The sequence below is a fragment of the Vigna unguiculata genome, chromosome 5 (assembly GCF_004118075.2).
Source record: "Vigna unguiculata cultivar IT97K-499-35 chromosome 5, ASM411807v1, whole genome shotgun sequence".
Lineage (NCBI taxonomy): Eukaryota > Viridiplantae > Streptophyta > Magnoliopsida > Fabales > Fabaceae > Vigna > Vigna unguiculata.
Window position 1 is genome coordinate 2,744,291 of NC_040283.1, and position 15,580 is coordinate 2,759,870.

At 34.0% G+C, this 15,580-nt stretch overlaps 2 protein-coding genes across 2 annotated transcripts; both read left to right on the forward strand.

The window, feature by feature from the left end:
* The first annotated feature begins 499 nt into the window (after nucleotides 1–499).
* On the forward strand, nucleotides 500–7,113 carry LOC114183540 (ras GTPase-activating protein-binding protein 1-like). Its single transcript, XM_028070594.1, has 9 exons — nucleotides 500–667; nucleotides 2,111–2,296; nucleotides 2,693–2,987; nucleotides 3,072–3,310; nucleotides 3,384–3,561; nucleotides 3,748–3,869; nucleotides 3,965–4,030; nucleotides 6,351–6,414; nucleotides 6,532–7,113. The coding sequence occupies exons 2-9, from the start codon at nucleotides 2,111–2,113 to the stop codon at nucleotides 6,774–6,776; spliced, it is 1,395 nt and encodes a 464-aa protein (XP_027926395.1). The 5' UTR covers nucleotides 500–667; the 3' UTR covers nucleotides 6,777–7,113.
* A 4,928-nt stretch (nucleotides 7,114–12,041) lies between these two features.
* LOC114185130 (ninja-family protein AFP3) lies at nucleotides 12,042–14,866 on the forward strand. Its single transcript, XM_028072663.1, has 2 exons — nucleotides 12,042–13,000; nucleotides 14,282–14,866. The coding sequence occupies exons 1-2, from the start codon at nucleotides 12,268–12,270 to the stop codon at nucleotides 14,689–14,691; spliced, it is 1,143 nt and encodes a 380-aa protein (XP_027928464.1). The 5' UTR covers nucleotides 12,042–12,267; the 3' UTR covers nucleotides 14,692–14,866.
* The last annotated feature ends 714 nt before the right edge of the window (nucleotides 14,867–15,580 follow it).

Below are 15,580 nucleotides of genomic sequence, written 5' to 3' on the forward strand. Positions count from 1 at the left end.
ATATATATATACACTAGCGTAACACAGGCGCTATCGCGCCTGTGTGTATATATTTTTTAAATATACGTGATATTATATTAGTAGGTGATAATATGATAATGTTATTAAGTTAATATATATATATATATATATATATTAGAATTATATTTATTAAAAATAAAGTGAAATATATCAGAACAGATAAAAGAATAACCATTAATAAATAAAGAAGAAGTAGAGACATCTGATTTTATAAAATTTTTGTAAAAGTAACGGTCAATTTTAAAAAATTTAAAAAATTGTTATATTTAAAGGGTAAAATCGGTATTTTAAAAAGTGGACACAAAAAGGGGAATCCCCTTTATATATTGTTATAGATATATATATATATATATATATATATATATATATATATAATTTTATTTTTTGTATTCGATTCTGACGGTTGTTAATTATAGTGGTGAACCTTACGAACCGTATGGAAAATAACCTGACCCAAATGATAACTTTGCAGTGAGTTAAGAGTTTAGTTTGTTTCACTGATCACAGTCACAGGTAGCTTTCGCACACTCCCTTATTTCGTGCGCAAACTCTTCCTGTTGTTCCCTTTCTTCTCCACTTCCATCACACTCTCACTGTGCCATCATCTTCACAATCACGCCCTTCTCCGCGACCATCACATTCGCAGGTATTCTACATTCTCTCTTCTCATTCTCCTCGCAATTGGGTCTCCGTCATTTTTCATACTTTTTTTTTTCCTCATTCCCTCCTACCGATTCCTAATATAGGCAAATGGGTGATTCCTACGTTAGCGTTCCAACAATGACATCTTTTTTTCTCTCTTAATTTTGATCAGACATTGTTGCCGGGTTAGTGATTATGGGATGTTATTGTTGGCTGAAGTGAGATGTGTTCCTGTGTGAAGTTTTGTTCTTTTCGTCCAAGTTTGGATTTTTTCGTTGTGGGTAACGATTGATTCGTTTGGCAGTTCAAATGGGTCTAGTTTGTTTCGTGTTGTGAGTTCGGTTTAGGGTTTAGATTTGAGGTTTTTGTTTCTCGTTGGATCTGGGGTAATCTGCTGAGGCAAGTACGGTAATACGACTAGGTATTTGATTATTATTTTTCTTTGGGATGTAATATTTGGTTACATGATAAATTAAGGTGGTCTCACTTCATTTCGAGAGAATGTGGGTGTTTTGTTGTCGTTTTATATTGTGCCTTTTCTTAGTTATATTGTTTTTATTAGTTTCTCACAATTGTCTCTTGTGAGGGAGTGGACACTAGCTAGTTTATTTTATCTGAACCTGTTTTATTCTCGATTGATTAGTCAACACCAATTTCTATCAGTGTTATGCGTCTGCATTAACTGTGTTCCTTTTTATGCATTCAGTCTTGTTGGGAAGACTGCTTATAGATATGTACACTGCTTGTTACTTACTACTATTAGTTTTTTAAGTGGTAATAAAATTGAAGGTTAATAATCAGAGTCAGTTATTGAAGCGTAGCCATCTTGGATTAGCGGCTAGTTTAACTAAGTGCAATTGTTGATGCCTCCAACTTGGTAACATCAAGAAGCTAAACTCAAGGACTGCTTCTAGTATTCAAATCCCCTCAGCTTTAATCTAGCTAACCGGTGTCTTATAAATCAGGCTTCATCTTCTAATGTTACCCATGCTTTCCATTTTGTCTCAATTTGCCTCATCTACTTGCTCCTACATGACACCCAAAAACAACGTATGAATATTATATGCACGTACACAGCAACTATACGGTTCATATTTCTGTTTTGCCTCTCTTTGTGGTATTGAATATATTGACATGTTGATCTAAGAGATATTATGTCTAGCAGAGATTTGTTGGTTTATTTCATCATTAACACATATTAAACTTTGAACATATGGATTATGTTTCTCTAAAAGAACTCATATCTGTTCTATACAAAAACAATGAATTCCCTCTCTCTCTAGGTGAGATCAATTACTTGGATCAAATGATACCACTGTGTTTTGTCCAAAAACTATTATTTTGGAGTGACCATTTAGATTCAAATAGAATAACATTCTTTGTTTTTCCAATTTTTGTGTATCTAGATTTTCTTGAGTTTCAATACTGACCAACGTGTTTTGGACAGATGGCCTTGCAAACAGCTACTCCTCCAACTGCTCCCAGTGCCCAAGTTGTGGGTAATGCATTTGTTGAACAATATTACCACATTCTTCACCATTCACCAGATTTGGTCTATCGGTTTTACCAGGACTCTAGTGTGATTAGCCGTCCTGATTCCAATGGTGTGATGACATCAGTTACAACCATGAAAGTAAGTTTTTTTGATACAAAACTGGTGCCTCTACCACCTCTTTTAGTTCCTAAAAATGTTTCCTCTGATGCCTTGTTGAAAGATAAGAAACATTGTAAATATGATGTAATTCTACGTTTTGATATCCATTATCATTCATTGCTAACGAATTGCTAGTTAAATAAACTGCTATATGTTCATACTATCTACTAATGTATTGCTAATTCATTTTTTACCCCGTTCATTTTCATACTATTTTTTGAGAATCTGATGGGTTGTACTTCTATTTTCTTGTGTTTTACTATGTTTAGAAGGATGAAACATCGTTCATTTAAATTTTATGCTGCTTCTTTAAATGTTTAGTGGATATATCGCAGGCTTTCTGCCAATCTCTAAGTGTATGGGTTTGTGGTGCAGGGCATTAATGAGAAGATTCTTTCACTAAATTTCAAGGAATTTAAAGCAGAAATAAAGACTGCAGATGCTCAAAAGTCGTACAAGGAGGGAGTGACTGTGCTGGTCACTGGATGTTTGACTGGCAAGGATAACATGAGAAGAAAATTTGCACAGTCGTTCTTTCTTGCTCCACAAGACAATGGCTATTTTGTTCTTAATGATGTTTTTAGGTATGTAGAAGACGATGAACCATCAGAACTACCTCCAGTTAATGGAGATGAGGATGCAGCTACTGTTAAAATAACCCCAGAACCAGGCAAGATTATAATTAAAAAAATTGTATTTTCTGGTGCAAAGTTTATTCAAGAGTTGTATTCATGCTGTTCTTATTTCTTTACAGAATCCATTCATGTTGCTGATTCTCCTGCCCCAGACTCCACTAATTCTCCTGTGATCAAAGGTCAAGTTGTTGCGGAGAATGCTTATGCTCCACCTAATCACCACGAGAGACAGATACCTGCTGAAAACGAAGACAATGTAGAATCCCATTTTCGGTCAAATGGCAATGACGATTCTCAGGCCACAGAAGTGGCTTCTTTAGCTCAGGAGGATGCTCCAAAGCAGTCTTATGCATCAATTGTAAGTATTGCTACAAATAGTTCACTTACAACCGCTGTCATTATTCTTTTGAAGCTTATTGATTTGTTGTTAGGTGAAAGTCCAAAAAGGGAGTTCAGGACCAACTAAAATTTATGTGCCTACTAATACGCTAAAGTCAGGGCCTAACAAAACTGAGAACCTGGTAGTTGAGTCAGTAGAATCCGATGAAGTGCCTGAAGCAGCTTTGGATATTGTTAACGACCCTGAAAGTAGTGATGCTCATGAGGAAGGTACATGTTATTTGTTTCAATTTTCACATACGTCATGCTGTGTTGTCTTTCAAAGTTTTGGAGAAAATGAATTTTAAACACATCATTTATTTTTGTCAAGTCATTAAGTTCACTGATTGCAACACAGCCATATATTTTTCTTGAACATATTTGTGCTTCTTTCTGATAAACAAATTCTGCCAACAGTTGAAGGACACTCCATTTACATTCGAAATTTACCTTTAAATGTGACGGTTGGTCAGTTGGAAGCGGAATTTAAGAAATTTGGCCCCATCAAGCCGGAAGGCATCCAAGTCAGAAATAACAAGGTGATTATTGGGTTAAGAGGCTTTTCAAATTGTCTTTTTGCATTTTCTTCAACCCTAATGCAGTTTTGTTGGAAACACTTTATTTGTCTTTACAGCAACAGGGATACTGTTTTGGCTTTGTTGAGTTCCTATCTCTAAATTCGATGAATAGTGCAATTCAGGTATTGTCCTCATTACATCACGTGGTAGCTTAGATTTCTAGAATTTTGGCTTTTAATCATGCTAGCTAATTATATTTATTGTGTTGAAGATGCTTGAAAATGGGACTGATTTCAAGTTGGAACTTGGATGCAGTTGTACATATAATATCACTGCTGCATTAGATGATAACAATTTGGAATAATGACTTATATGTTGAAAATTATAAAAAAAATTCTTCGTTCAAACTTAAGCTTATTCTCTTGTTTACATAAGTCTTCTATTGACACAAGCCTCAACCATCTCTGCATCAAGCTGGAAGCCTATAGTTCATCTCCTTTATAGCTGACTCATTCTTGGTAGCGCATTAGTTCTACATTTAGCTGGTGGTAGTTTCTGCAATGCACTTTTTTGAGTTTGAGGCAATCTTGGATAGCGGCCAGCTCTAAAAACGCTGTCCGGAGATATCATATAGACAGCCGGTATTTTGTACACACACACACACACAGATAGATATATATATATATATATATATATATATATATATATATATTATGTATATATATAAACTCTCAAAACTGATAAAATTACTCAAAAATAACAATATCCATAATTAACAATAAAAAGTCATAGGTGTCTTCAACAAACATACAAGTAAACAGAACATACAAAAGTCAAATACTCATTTCTTAGATTGAAATTATGAATATCATCTTCAAAATCCAAGCCTTTATCATTTTTACTACTATTACATCTATAGGTTTCAATTTTGGAAAATTAAAATCCCAACCTCCAGAAAAGCCCTAATGTTTCTGATCTAACTTATTTTTTAGAATCAACACAGTGTGGCCTTACATTCCACTATTTGTTCTATGGCTGCTACACTAAACTGCTCGGCTATAGCAGCACCTGTAGTGGGCAAGGGCAGTTTCCTGCTGCTGTGCTGCTCTATTGAACATATTCTTTAAAACAATGACAGCTCTTTAATCTGTGCTATGCTAGTATTAGTAATATCCTGGTTTAGTATCCTTGGGTTTCTTTCCATCTTCCTGTATTTTGATATGGCATCGAATTAATTGTCTTCCATTTTATTTTTAGATTTAGTATGTGCATAAAACATCATGAATGATTGTTTAACTAAATATCATGGGAGATGAATATTTCTCGAGTGTGTTAAGAACCATATGTGTATAGCAAATAAAACCTGAAACAAATTTTATATCTTGTGGAAGAGTTAAATTTGCAAAAATGTATCATATAACTTAGACAATTGTTGGACTGTGCATGTCTAGGGAAGAGCTATGGTACACTCAATTTGTGGATCCACCAAATTAGAAATTAAAACAAAATCAATCATACTATTACAATAAAATTCTTGAAGTCTTAAATGTTTTAGTTTATTTCCTAAAGTGTACGAGCATGCTGCTGTATGTTGAAATTCACCTCGGTGCAAATTGAATTTTCCATTCACCTTGTTATTCTGAAGAAGGGGTTTAAATGTTGTCCAAACTGAAGGTCTCCCAATTTAAAGCCAAACAATTCATCTTATCCTTAGACCCCTTCACTCAATGGCTGCACTTGACTTTAGTGCATCGTAGAACCATATCCTATAGACAGACAACCTTGTTAGCCTTGCTGATGTACGTTAAAGTGGGGACAGAAGAAAGCAAGATTATAACTCCACTACACTGTAATTTGACCTAATCCTGTCTAAGCATTACAGAAAGTCACTTGAAGATTATAGGTTGTGGGTTTGGAAAGAAGTAACAGAGAGACAGCAAAAGTAATGCAGAGTGTATGATTGATTGAATGTAATGTGTTCAACAAAACTCCTATTTATATTACTGATTAGGTCAATACAAGAACAAGTATTACCATACAAACTCACTAGGATGAAAGCAATAACAACTAGAGATACTACAACTGTGACAAACCCACTAACAGTAAAACTGTAACCTGTTACAATAAGGAAATACACCAAGAAAGAATGATAGAGAAACTAAATATATCTTTAATATTTTCTAGCACTCCTTCAAACTTGTGTTTTCTAAGCTTTAACTAGTAACAAGAGGTAGGAGAAGAAATAGCAACATGTTGAAACTATATTAAAAGAAGATAAAAGAAAAAGACCTGGCACTACCAGATACTGAGCCATCCAAACACGGCATTTTGAAAAGGAGATTAGACCAACTAACCTAGAATTTTTACTTTCTCTCGTAATTTTATATAATGTTTGAAGTTATCTGTGCTTTCTAAATGATTTCTCCATTTGTTATTTCAAATTTAATGCAAAAAACTTAAGATCTTTGAGCATTATTTAAGACAGTCAGTTCATTTTGTCAGGCTTCACCTATTCCTATTGGGGGGCGTCAAGCTGTAGTTGAGATAAAGAGAACCACTACTCGAGGTAATATGAAGCTTAACTATCATGAATAAAATTGTTATCATTCATTCCACAAAGAAGAGAAATAGTGATGATTTCATAATAGTTCACAAAATGCTAATTGTGTTTGTTCTGTTTCAGTTGGCAGTGGCATTAGCAATGCTGGAAGACCTAGGATCCCACCCGGTAGGGGTGGGTTACGAAATGACTCTTTCAGGGGCCGTGGGAACTACGGTGGCGGTCGTGGATACGGTCGGAGTGATTATGTAAGCCGTGGTGGTGACTTTTCTGGTAGAGGTCGTGGTCATGGTGAAGGGTATCACCAAGGAAGAGGGAGAGGTGGCAGGTCAAGCGGACCAAAACAGGATGCTGCTGTTTTGAACTGAAGTACTGAATGATTTTTGGGAGATTGTTCTGTGACCCGTTTTTTTGGTCAGTTACAAGCATGCATATTCTTGGAATTATCTTCCCACCCTCAACCTTCGAATCTTTCTTTCACTGCATTTGCACAGTTGTAGTATCTCTAGTTGTTATTGCTTTCATCCTAGTGAGTTAGTAGTCATCAGGAATAGGTATACTCTTTTCTTTTTAAAAATTTAACAGATGCTATGACTGGAATTCACATTAGGTTAACCATCACTCCTTTTTTTATTCGTTGCTATCATGCAACAATTTTACATCCAATTTCACATTTTAATTTAAAAAGGCTTATTATTATTATTATTATTGGTTCCAAATTTTGTTTAAGATTATTCGTAAAATTTAAAATGAACCTGGGTTAACTACTGTTTTATATGTTCTGCTATCTGTTTGGAAGATTCTATAGAAGATATACATGGAATGGTTGAATAAGGAAAAAGTAAGAACGGTTAAATATTGTATTGGTAAAGGATGAATAGGGATGTCATCCGGAGGGGGGTACGGTATGAGTAATATTTTTTAAGTGTTCTATTTCTCGGATAAATATCATTTTATATCCATTTTTATGTAATTGTGTGTATATTCGTTTTGCGTGTATTTACATGTTTTTTAATATTCATAGATATTTGTAATTATTTACAAATTTCTTTTCATAACATATTTTGATTATAAATCTAAATAAAATACAAGAGATAATATTCATAGATTTTAAATAAATAGTGTTGATCAACTGTTTCTAAAAATGAAAAATTTTTAAAATTAATTAATAAAATATAATTCATTCAAAATTAATATGTTAATATTTTAATTATATTTATTTTTTTAATTTAAATTATAATATAACGAGTATGGATATTCATGTTTATGAAAATTATGGTACACATATTCATTCCGTTGTAAGTATTATTCTTGAATATTTATTTACAAATATATATCTTTTACTTGTGAATTTTATCTACATATATTTATGCTACGAGTATTCTCACATTCTAAGGATGAAGGCAATAAAATGGTAACATGGTACTATAATAATTTTTTGCATTTTATATCTTTGGAATGCTATTTATTTCTTAATCTGATCCTTAAATACGTGGCACACGTCCAATCTAATCTTTAAAATGGTTAAAAATCTATTTTAGGGACTCAAATTGTAAAAATGTTGAATTGGTACATAATATCAATTTTGTAATAAAATAGACCTCGATTTACATTTAATTTGGTTTTCAAAATTATACTCTAATAACTATTATACATATTTAGAAACTAAAATTAATATTTCATTTTTAAGGACTAAATGGATAATATCTCCCCCTTTTTACTTTCAAAATCAGTTATTTAAAGGACGCGACCACACAAAAAATATAAAATATTTAATAGTGTTTATTGAATAAACAAGATTGTTGGATAAAGCTTTCAAAACCATTTTCACACGCTTAATATAGAAAATGTGAGTCCCATGTTCATTTGGGCTGAACTGACTTTGAATTCTATGAACAATGTCTTATGTCGTAATCTTTTTTAAAAAAAAAAAAGCATATAACAAATTCGACAAATAATACAATGATTAAAAAGAAGAAAAAGTGACAAAAAAAAATAGAGTATATTTTGATTGCCTTCACACTGAAAAATAATTTTGAAAGCTAGTATTTTGTTTTGAAAGAAGAAAAAGAAGGTGCGAATGAATGCTTTTGTAAAGGTATTTTGTTTAGTGATAAGTGTACATGTTTGTCTGTTGAACTACGTATTGGATACCGTAGAAAAGACATTAAAGAAAGAAAATGAAAATTGTTGTTTGATTGAATGTTGAGTGTTGCAGCAGCAGTAGCAATAATAGGAAAAAAAAATGTGGGAGAGAGAGAGAGAGAAGGGTGGGTTTAAAAAGAAGGAGAAGCAGAAAGAGACACGTGTCAAAGAGAGATGGGTGGTTACGTTGCAGAGACTAATAACTCTGTTCCACCAGTCACCTCAGTCTGACACACAACCTACGCTTTTTTTCACCACATTCACGTTAGCCACGTCACCCTCTCTCTGCAACTTGCTCTCTCTCCAACCGTGCAGGGACGCGTGGCACTCACCCGCTCAACGCAGAAAAGCAAAAGCGCAAGTTGGCCTCTGCGCTGGGCCCCACAGCCGGATCTCAATATCTCATCTGCTGCCGTGTTGTCCGGAGATTCCTTGGGTTTCTGTCTCTCCCCAACCATTCTCTACCGTCGGATCCCAATCATCGTTTTCTTACGTACGATTCACGATTCTCCCTCACACAACTTGCTATTTCAATTTTTTTAATTTCTTCTCTTATTGACAAAATCATTCAAACTATATAGCTGTTAAAAGGTTGCAAATCTTCCTCTTAATCTGGTTTATTCTGAGTTTGAGTTGAATTAAAATATTTTTATAAATTTTAATAGGTTAATTTTGATTCGATTTACTTAGAATTCGATCGATTCGGATTCGATTCGTGGAGAGCCGAATTGGTTTACCAACCTGCAAATAAAGAATCACACACATGTTCCTTGTTAAGTTGAGTTTTGCATTTGGATCATGTTAGGTTATTTTTTCTTAGCCAATATATAAATAATTTATATTTTTGTGATTGTGGTTTGTATTTGAATTGTATTAAAGTTTATTTTAATTTTAATTACAATTATAACTTAGTTTTGATTAAAAAAAATAAAAATAAAAATGTATTTTTTGTAATTAAATGAACCCATGAACCAATTCCGTACTAGGTCGGATTGGATTCAAATTTTGTTAATTCACTAATAAATGAGTTGGATTAGATTGACTCTCTAAATAATCAATTTATAATGGGTCGAGTCAAATCAGACAAAATTATTCATTTTGATAGCTCTGCAAACTACACACGTTTCTGTCATCCTCGTAGCTAATTTAGGAGGACAAAAATGTAAACACAATTTTTTTACATCGCTCAAACCCTAAATGGACCACTCCTTGTTATATTTTCTTATTCGATGTGAACGATGCTCTATCGTACTAAAAATTATTCCTTTAAACATTACTTGAATTCATATATTTCACTGAAATAGAACCTTGGATAGAATTATATATACTCTCTGCTCCTTCTAATCATACAGAATAATAGTAATAGAACAAAACCATGATGAGCAAGCAAATGTAAGATAAAGGATTGATTAAATTTATAGTAATTGGTTTAAAAAACCACTAATCCTCTGTCTGATACAATAAAAAATAAATATATTAAGAGACACGTTTATGAAAAATAAAGTCATTTTTAAAATGGTTTGGTTGAGAGAAATAATTAAGAATTGGGTAAGAAAGAAAATAATAAAAAAATGAAAAGGTGTTTATTATTAATTGGTTGTTTTTAAAAAAGTAATTGCTTGAATAAAAATTTCGATAACTGCTTTTTTTAAAAAAACAAACAATGGTAAAATATAATTGAAGTTTGGTTTTCGTTTCTCATTTACTCTTAAGTTCTCAAGGTTTTTGCCATTGCTAAAATGTATACATAATAATCTAGATGCCAAAATATTAAATATGCAAGTTAGTAAACAAATAAATTAAAACTGAAGGATTTCAAAGGTTTTGAACTTGAATTATCTGTATTCAATATTGAAGTTTCAAAATAGAAAATTTGGGTAAATTTTGAATTTACGAAAAGTGTATTTATTTCAATTTGATTGTTTTTCTTGAAGATAGTAAAATATATATAAAACATTGTAAGTTTTATTATTTATTACACATGTTTATGATCAATTTATACATTTAGTGTTATCAAAATATTAATTTCTTTTAAATAAGTGTATAGATAATATTTTAAACATAGATTGGTGTGCCAAACATATTTTTAAAATTTTTAAAAATTGAATGTACTTATTAAAGAGATGAAATGGTGGTTATCTGAACACTCAGATTAGTTTTATATTATGTACTTTGGATATAAACATGATTGATTTTATTGATCTACGCAAAGACTCATAAACAAACTGAATAAAAGTAAAGAATTACTTTTTGGTTAGACGAACGCGTGTTTATTAACTAGAAGGCAAACACGTCCTTAAGTTATTGGAGATAAATTCGGTGCTCAGGTGATCGAAGTGGGTGCGTAAAAGCCAAAAGAAATTGTAAGAAAACATTGTCGTATATTCTGCAGAGGGGTTTTTACGTTGTAAGAGAGCGTCGAAAAAGTACTCCGAAAAAAACAAGGACCCAGAACATGCATTTGCAATGAGAGGTGTCGTCATAACCGATGAAAGTGTGTGATGATTCATCATTCAATCGAACTAGTTGGTCGTGTACAGGAAAAAGGAACGAGTGCAACTGGGTAACCCTCCCTCCCTCACCCTTTCACCTCAATCAATTTGCTGTTATTAGTTTCACTTAGACACAAAATTAACTTCAAACAATCCAATAAACCGGTGGGGACCGATTCAGAATACTCATCAAATGATGTGTTACAACGAAGAAAATAGGAAACATATTTTAAAGAAAAATTATAAATGAGAAAAGGTTCATAAATATATTGTAACATGAATGACAGAAGCACATGTGTTGATCTTTCGTTGTTCACTGTCTGTCCATGTAGGCTCCACGTTCAAGCTTGTTCATATTATTCATACTTCAACTTAAAATTCTGAAAATAATAATTAATTTTCTAACTGTAACTGTAACTAAATTTTATCAAATTTAACACTATATAAAAAAATCAGTTACTCAGATGTAAAATGCAGTAATTAAAAGATAGGATCCAGAAAGGGATGTGTTATATTATTGTAGACTATACATGACATAAAATCTGGGATTGATTCAGTCATGTGAATAGATAAAATAAAATATTTTTTTTTTCTTTTTGAAAAAAATAAAAAGTGAGTGAGTGCAAGCTGGGTGTTGTGTGGGTATGATCGTTATCTTGTATTGCAGTATTCATACTAACCAATATATGTGTCACCTTCTTATTCCATCACGTGTAGTTTATTGCTCTCACTCTCACCATTGTGGCGACACGTGTGCATCGAAAATTGCAACCATCTATCCCAATCTGCTTCTCCCCTTCCACCTTTCCTTTCTCACAAGACAAACACAACCCAACAACACAATTGCCTCGTACGTGCCACCTCACCACTCTCTCTCATTGCCACGTGTCCCTCCAAACTCCCCTCCTCTCCCCACGTGTCGCCTCCTTATCCCTTAGCCCCATTCTCGTCATTTCACATCTTTTCACTCTGCTCTTTTTCCTTTATCTCATTAATTCTCTTATTTCCTTTCTCTCTCTCTCTACCCCCTCCCACCACAACACACTCAGAAAATGTAGAAATGCAACAAAATTTTCTTCCAAACAAAAACGTATGAATTGGTCGGTTTAGCAATGAATCATCTTCCCTTACCCACATAATCACCACCTCCAATTTTACATCTTTTTTGCCAGGTTTTACCCTCTCTGTCTCTTTCTCTGTTTCTGTCTCTTAGTTTCTTTCAATGGCACAAGTTCAAGACAGAGACAACACCCGCAACAACCATCATTACATTTCTTCAGCACCCACAACAACAGCACAATCTCCAATGAACAATTTGCCCCGAGATCTGTTGAGGAGCTTCATGGGAGTGAACAATCATCACGGCCACCATGGTAATCATCAGAATTTGCCTGTACCGGTGGTGAAGTTAGAGGAAGAAGAGGAGTTGGAACTAAGTCTCGGGCTTTCGATGAATGGTCGATTTGGGGTGGACCCCACCGCCAAGAAGATAAAGAGAACTACGTCGATTCCGGAGTTCGTGAGGGACGAGATGGGGTACGCTGTTGTGCAGTGCACGGCGCCTCTGGTGAGGACGTGCTCGCTGCCGACGGAGACGGAGGAGGAGTGGCGGAAAAGGAAGGAGTTGCAGACGCTGCGCCGCATGGAGGCGAGGAGGAAGCGCTCCGAGAAGCAGAGGAATTTGAAGGCTCTCAGAGAGCAACAGCAACAACAGCAACCAAGGGTTGGGTCTGAAGGGAATAATCCTGTGGAACAAAGTGCAGGGGCTTACGCTGAGGGTGCCCCCCTGGGGAGAACCGTGTCGTTGACCACACGCGTTTGTGGACTCGGTTTGAATGGGGACAGCGAGAAAGAGAAGAAGGAAAAGGGTGGAGTGGTGTTGGCGCCTCCATCGCCTTCGCAGGGTTCCATTGGTTCTTCGGGAACCTCAGAAGTTGAGTCTCGACAAGGTCAAGGTAATAATTATTAATTGATATTTTTTATTTTACACTTTTCTTCAAGGACTTTTGGTTTATCTGTTTTTACATTTGCTTGCTTTCTTTGACTGTTCTGGTTTTATTCCTTTTAATTTCTTTTCCTGTTGTGTTTTTTTCCCTTTGGGATATTGGTCATCAATCAAGCAGGAAAAAAGTTGAAATTTTTTTTGCTGTTTTTTATTTTTTAACTTTTCACCTCTAGTCAGGAATTAAATTAGGGAGGGTGAGACCTACTAGGGTCCCCCATAGTGGCATGATTGTCCTAGGTTATGATATCGGGTTTGTCATTTTTTACCAAAAAAGAGAAATTGGGAGAAGTCAGCCTCTGCTTGGGTTTAACTTTTCAACTCTTAAATCAAAATCGAAATTACTGTTTTCTTAACCGATGTCAATTTGTTGAATGATCTGATGATCAAGATGAGTGAGGTTTTTTTGCAGATGTCAGATCATGTCTGCGCCAGAAAAAATTAGTCAAAGTTTTGTCTTAGTTCAATTTTGCATTTGCTAAGTAATTTTTGTAACAATGTTTAAGCTGAATTTGGCCTTTGATTTGAAATGATAACCCGGGATTGGTTATTGTTTGCACTCTTAGCCTCATCCAAAGTGGCTAGTATGCAGCATTTCACCGTGATCTTTCGTTCATACCTTTGGTTGACACTTGTTTAGGTTGAGAATGTCTCCAAAAAAGATAAGCATAAACCAGAGGTTGTATCCTTGTGTGTCATAGAAAGTGGGAGAACATGAATGTTGAAAAATTAGTAGTCATTTTTCTTGTGTAGAGCAAATACTATTACCCTTTACTTCCCTTGGATTCTGACCTCGAAACAGAACCCTGTTGATTGTGAATTCCCTTTTGAAAAATCTAATGATGGCGACTCTGTAGTACATGTAAGTTTTAAGAAATGGTTGTGTGTAATCACTGTTGCAGAGTTCTTTAGAACAACACATTAATATCTTCTAAGTGCCAAGAATTCAGAAAGGTGTGTTCCAACGGATCTATATTTTGAACTTGGAATTCCACTGAAAAATTCACTTAATCTATTCAAATATTTATGAAGTTCATGTTATCAGAATCCATTTTCAGCTTCTTGTATATAAGGGTTGGCAATAGCAAGCTAAATCGTAATTTATGAAATGCTTTGTTCTCCCTTGATCGTGCTCTATCACTTGACTAGTTGATCATTCAACACTTCTAGTCTGTCTGCAAACCCATTTTTGGTATCTTAAATTATTTTGCAACCCATTTTTTCTCCACTTCAGGACCAACACCAATAGATGTTAGAAGCCCTACTAGTGGCAACTTGCAGCCAGATAGTGAGCTGAAATCAGCAATTGCAGCCCAAGCAAGTGTTGCAGAGAATGGTAGCAAGAATGCTGGTGCAGTGGGTGTGAGAAGTGAATCTAACAAGCATTCAGTACCCCAGAACAGAACCAAAGACATTGTGAGGAACTTGTTGGAAGACATGCCCTGTGTCTCCACAAAAGGTGATGGTCCTAATGGAAGAAGGGTAGAAGGTTTTCTTTACCGGTATGGGAAAGGTGAGGAAGTGAGGATAGTGTGTGTTTGCCATGGCAGTTTTCTCACCCCTTCAGAGTTTGTTAAGCATGCTGGTGGCGGTGACGTGGCAAATCCATTGAAGCATATTGTTGTTAGTCCAAGCATTTTGTGAGGCCAAGAGAAAGAACCAACCAATCATCATGAGTCATCAAATTTTTACTCAATTGATTTCTATGTTCACTCTTGAACTCACTTTGACTTCTGATCTGCATGTTATGTTCAAGTTCTTTTCATCCTTTCAAATCATAGATAATATATTATTATGAAAGAATCTTGTTTCTTATTCAGGTATTCTTCCCTTTTCTTTTTATGCCTTAGAATGGATTTATTGGCTGGCTAGTTTTAATTTTTCTGATATCTGCCAAGTAGAAAAAGAAAAGTTTCATATGGTTTCGATATTTTACAAATGAAAAAACATTAAAAATTCTATCTTTGAAAAAGGATTCTAACTTCATAAAAATTAAGTTAGAATCATTTTTTTGTTGTATTATTTTATATATTTGATATGATATGTAACTTTGTATGGTCTGATGCGTGAACCTCTTTAAACTAAAGACCCAAAAATTATTTAGTTTTTTTATTGAGAAGAAATATTTTTCTCTGTTTATATTTATTTCTTTTTTTTCATCCATTCCCCACCCGACAGAAAAATAAATATTAAGCATCAAATGTCTGTTTTTTGTGTCTATACTTACATAATCGACTCTTTTGTGTTTTGTGTTTGTTTTTTTTTCTCGTATGTTAAAGCCTTGCTATTAATGAAGGAATTAAGAAAAACTTGTCCAAATACATGTTGCATCATACTTCATATTATTTTATTTCACGAATTAAGCATGCTTTACTAGTATAATTTTTACACTTTAAATCCATTAGAAGTTATTATTGAAACCAATGTGAAGATAATTATGTTAAGACAATTATTACAAAACGTAGTGAACTTACTGTTTATCACATGCATTATTACTACATACATACGTGTCTTGTTGAAGTATCTTAATAAG

Excerpts from the sequence above, each read along its gene's own strand:
- LOC114183540 (XM_028070594.1), top strand. The coding sequence starts at position 2,111 with ATGGCCTTGCAAACAGCTACTCCTCCAACTGCTCCCAGTGCCCAAGTT. Across the intron at positions 2,988-3,071 it reads TAAAATAACCCCAGAACCAG|AATCCATTCATGTTGCTGAT; the intron begins GCAAGATTATAA and ends ATTTCTTTACAG. Across the intron at positions 6,415-6,531 it reads AAAGAGAACCACTACTCGAG|TTGGCAGTGGCATTAGCAAT; the intron begins GTAATATGAAGC and ends GTTCTGTTTCAG.
- LOC114185130 (XM_028072663.1), top strand. The coding sequence starts at position 12,268 with ATGGCACAAGTTCAAGACAGAGACAACACCCGCAACAACCATCATTAC. Across the intron at positions 13,001-14,281 it reads TGAGTCTCGACAAGGTCAAG|GACCAACACCAATAGATGTT; the intron begins GTAATAATTATT and ends TCTCCACTTCAG.